At 35.0% G+C, this 4,299-nt stretch overlaps 1 protein-coding gene across 1 annotated transcript; it reads left to right on the forward strand.

The window, feature by feature from the left end:
* Positions 1-592: 592 nt before the first annotated feature.
* Positions 593-2,855, forward strand: LOC121221082 (uncharacterized). The gene is made up of 4 exons (XM_041101537.1): positions 593-817; positions 1,791-2,248; positions 2,406-2,478; positions 2,575-2,855. Exons 2-4 carry the CDS (start codon positions 2,081-2,083, stop codon positions 2,832-2,834), a joined length of 501 nt encoding a protein of 166 aa, XP_040957471.1. The 5' UTR covers positions 593-817; positions 1,791-2,080; the 3' UTR covers positions 2,835-2,855.
* Positions 2,856-4,299: the final 1,444 nt, after the last annotated feature.

Here is a 4,299-nt window from a genome sequence, read left to right on the forward strand (position 1 = left end):
GACCCGGTACATCTGCAACAAAGGTTGAATGATTGACTACCCTCACATAAAACCTGTTAACGGTTGTTTATCTGTTGAATGAGTTTATTTAATATTTTTTTTTTTTTTTTTTATTTTTTATTAAACCGATCGATGGTTAATGGAACCAGTGCTTGATTGGTTCGCTACCAGTTTGGTTCAAAACATGTTCCAATATCATTTATGATTCTTAGAGATTGAATTGGACCATAGGATCGGGGGACCTTGACAGCAAAGCAATACTTGTAAATCCTGGAGGATCTAGGGCCAATTGTTTCGAGTCGTTACAAGACAGTACAACGCTACAAAAGTATTTCCTCTCAATGTTGCATCAGCTACATGGATTATATTATGCTTTGTGTGCGCTTAAGGACCATACGTTAAGTGTGATGTTTTGTTGTAGTTATATATTTAGGACCATTTCACATTTGGCCTCTTAAGAAGATGCTTTTAAGAACCATATTAAATTTGGAGATCTTCATTTTTTTTGGCCTGTGGAGATCTTCATTAGCTCAACAAAATATGAAGCAAGTTTACTCTGGCCTATTTTATGATTTAATTGGCTCCTTTGCAGAAGGATGCAAGGGCTTATTGTATATGTGCTTCATGCACGAGTTGTTTTAGATCTGCATGAACAACTTGAAAAAGAGATCAGTTTCGAGCAGGTTGAAGGGGACTTTGACTCATTTCAGGGGAGATGGCTTCTAGATCACTTGGAAGTCATCACACACTACTGAAGTATTCTGTGGAGTCAAAAATGCACCGAGATTCCCTTCTTTCTGAAGCTCTCATGGAAGAGGTAATGTATCCATTGAAGGATGTCAAATATTCACTTCACTGCATTCCGTTTTCATTTTCTCATCTACTGTGTAGTACCTAATCTGCAGCTAATGTATCCATTGAAGATATAAGTTTAAAATACAAATGTTTCTGGGTAAGAACTGAATATATCCTTTCTTTATAGAATTCTTGTCACTTGGTGCATGTTTACTTGAATATTAGGTACCTGGGTAATGTTATCAAAAATCAGCCTTTCTTAACCTTCAAACTTCTTAGATTTCAATGAATCATAAACTATTAATAACACATTCTCCTTGCATGGGAAAGTTGCAGATGGATCTCCACCTATATGTTTCAACAGTTTTACGAACCTTTATGGAAATTTTAACTGAATATTCATTACTCTTTTTTATTTTTGGGCCAATGGTTATGCGCAATTCAATCGTCATGATAAATGTAATTTGTCCATTTTCTTGTGTAAAAGTACCATAGAGGCCCTTGTACTAAGAGTCGGATTGTATTTTGCCTCTCTACGAAAAAATTGGCAAATTAGCCCTATATATTAGATCAAAAGCAAACTTGTTCTTCTGTTAAAAATTTCATTAATTCTACTGTTAAAAATTAGTCCTTGTATGTTAGAATGAGGCCAACGTGGCACGCCACATGTAACCTTTTGGTTATTCTATCAGCAACGCCAATTTTTAACGGTAAAATGGATGAAATTTTTAATAGAAAGGAGTTTGCTTTTTGATCTAATGTATAGGGGCTATTTGTTCATTTTTTGAGTAAAAGGGAGTAAAGTGTAATCCGACTCTTATACAAGGGCCTCCATGATACTTTTACCCATTTTTTGCCATACATGTTTGTTCTGAAACTAATTTTGTAAGCCTACAAGATATGTTGCAAGATAACTGTTCGGGATAATAAAAGACAAGATGATAAGCATCCTTGTGGTAACAAAATAATAAAGTGTTACTTATCTGACCTTATAGGTTATATATGAAGATCTACCGTCCAATTTATGTGCGATACGAGATTATGTTGAAAAAAGAGAGGCCAAATTTTCCTTGGAAACACAAGAAAATCGACAGCTTTATGGGCAACAAAGTTCCTCCAGCAATGGCAATGAAACAGCCTATAGTGATACTGTTGAGGAGGATGAGGGTTCCAATAGTGCTAATTCACTTAGACAAGACCAAGAGTTCCAGGCTTGCAAAGGGACGTTGAAGTCCTCAAAACTGAGCTCCTGAAATTCATATCTGAACATGGACAGGAAGGATTTATGCCTATGAGAAAGCAACTGCGTTTGCATGGCAGAGTGGATATCGAGAAAGCAATCACACGCATGGGTGGATTTAGAAGGATTGCATCTTTGATGAATCTCTCCCTTGCATACAAACAACGTAAACCGAAGGGCTATTGGGACAACCTTGAAAATCTGCAGGAGGAGGTGATTTGTTTTTGTTACCCTTTAAGTGTTCTTTTAAATTCAAGCCAAATGAAATTCATTAACATGTTAGATGGTGGAAAGTTATTGCAATACAGAATCATAATATTTACAAGTTGATAATGAGGATAAATCTAATTTGGCCTGTTTTACCTTACAGATTAATCGATTCCAGGGGAGCTGGGGAATGGACCCATCATTTATGCCCAGCAGAAAGTCGTTTGAGCGTGCAGGTTATATTCAGTTGTGATATTGTTTCAAGTCATTCCAACAAGAGGGAGCTTCAGTTTTATTTATGAATTTTATGAACTCTGTTGTTATACTTACAGGACGCTATGACATCGCACGGGCATTGGAGAAATGGGGCGGCCTTCATGAAGTTTCTCGTCTACTGTCACTCAAGGTGAGACAGAAGCACCCTAGCAGACAGGGGCAAACTAGTGCCAAGGAAAAACAGGTAGACAATATAGCAGCAAGTAGGGGCATAGAAAGTGAAGAAAAGACTCCAATATCAAAGCCATATGTTTCGCAAAATACACAAAAGTGGCTCACGAAGCTAAAAGGTTTAGACATTAATTGGGTTGAATAAATGTGCCTACTACTACTATTACTACCAGTCTACTGGTTTAGTTTCTTTCCTTTTGTTTACGAGTATAATAAATTGGGTTTAATATTCTTGGTCGTGGTAGAAAAGATATATTAGGTTCTTTTAGTTCCAACTTGATAGTTTCTCTTAAGATTGTCGGTAAAATACCATAGAGTTCTTGTTCTAGAAGTCAGATTGCATTTGCTCCATTTACTTAGAAAATGGGTAAAATAATCCTGTACGGTGGATTAAGAACCAACTAGCCTTTTTGTTCAAAACATATCTATTTATATTATTAAAAACTGTTGTAGATGAAAATAACTAGATAGTTGTGTGTAACGTGCCATATGTATTTCATGCTAACGTAAGAAACTAGATTTTAACAGTAAAAATGAATGTAATTTTAATAGAATGATCAATTTGTTTTTTGATCTAACATACTGAGATTAATTTTCTTATTTTTTAGTAGAGGGAGCAAAATGCAATATGATTTCTAGTACAATGGTTTTCATGATACTTTTACCGATTTTTATCCTATACAAATTATTATATCTGTTTTGTACATACGATGCCCAGTTAGAAAAAGAAAAAGAAATGTAAATGTTGTTGCATAATAGGTTCAGGGCATTGTGATAACCATTTGATAGTTCCATTATGAGTTCACTGAAAAATTATTTCAATGCTTAGTTTGAAGCATCAAAGCCTTTATATAACACAAATCTCAAATTTGAAGTTCCAAACTGTTCCAAAAAACATGGTGCAAAAAAGATTTATAAAACGAATCCTAAAATGAGGACCATTCGAACTAGTTTAGTTACTTGAACCAATTTGTCTTGATTGTGCTCGTCACCGGATAATTTGTGGCCCCCTTTATATTTCCCTTCGCTGATAGGCTCTTTTTTTTTTCTTGCTAAAATTGTCCTCGTTATAGTTTTTTCCCCCTCAAACCTTTGTTAAGTATGGTCCAATTGTGGAGCAAACGCAGCTTTTTTTTTTTTTTGGTATGTTGGAACCTATAGTCCTTAATTGCAAGACAAAGTTAGAATATTTGAGCAGTGCTATGAGTAGTGCCAACTGCTTTAGGGATTGTTAAAGAACAACTGCTTTAGGGATTGTTAAAGAACAAAGATGAACATAATATAATTATTTACACAATTTGGTTCTTTTGTTTGTGAGGCTTTATTTAGGGAGATGATCCACTATCTTTCAACTTCATACAAGTGATTTAAGTCTTAACATACATCAGTTTAGGAGCCTCACTTTTGTACTTAAAAGATCTAGATTACTCTCCTCTAAGTTTTCCCCCTGAAAACGTGGACGTTAAATCAAGGGGCTCACTTGTTTATTTACAAGAATGTACTCTCAAAGATAAATTCCTAATGAATAGATAAGTGTTAAAACTATCTGCACCTTTTAACTTACACAAGCCTTTAATATATAAGAGTATAAGGTTTTCTAAGATGAAAAC

Source organism: Gossypium hirsutum, chromosome D09 (genome assembly GCF_007990345.1).
Source record: "Gossypium hirsutum isolate 1008001.06 chromosome D09, Gossypium_hirsutum_v2.1, whole genome shotgun sequence".
In the NCBI taxonomy this organism is placed as follows: Eukaryota; Viridiplantae; Streptophyta; class Magnoliopsida; order Malvales; family Malvaceae; genus Gossypium; species Gossypium hirsutum.

What these genes read in the sequence shown, in the direction of transcription:
- LOC121221082 (XM_041101537.1), top strand. Translation starts at nt 2,081, where the DNA reads ATGCCTATGAGAAAGCAACTGCGTTTGCATGGCAGAGTGGATATCGAG. An exon ending in TTGAAAATCTGCAGGAGGAG is followed by an intron (nt 2,249 to 2,405) that starts GTGATTTGTTTT and finishes TTTACCTTACAG; the next exon opens with ATTAATCGATTCCAGGGGAG. An exon ending in AAAGTCGTTTGAGCGTGCAG is followed by an intron (nt 2,479 to 2,574) that starts GTTATATTCAGT and finishes TTATACTTACAG; the next exon opens with GACGCTATGACATCGCACGG.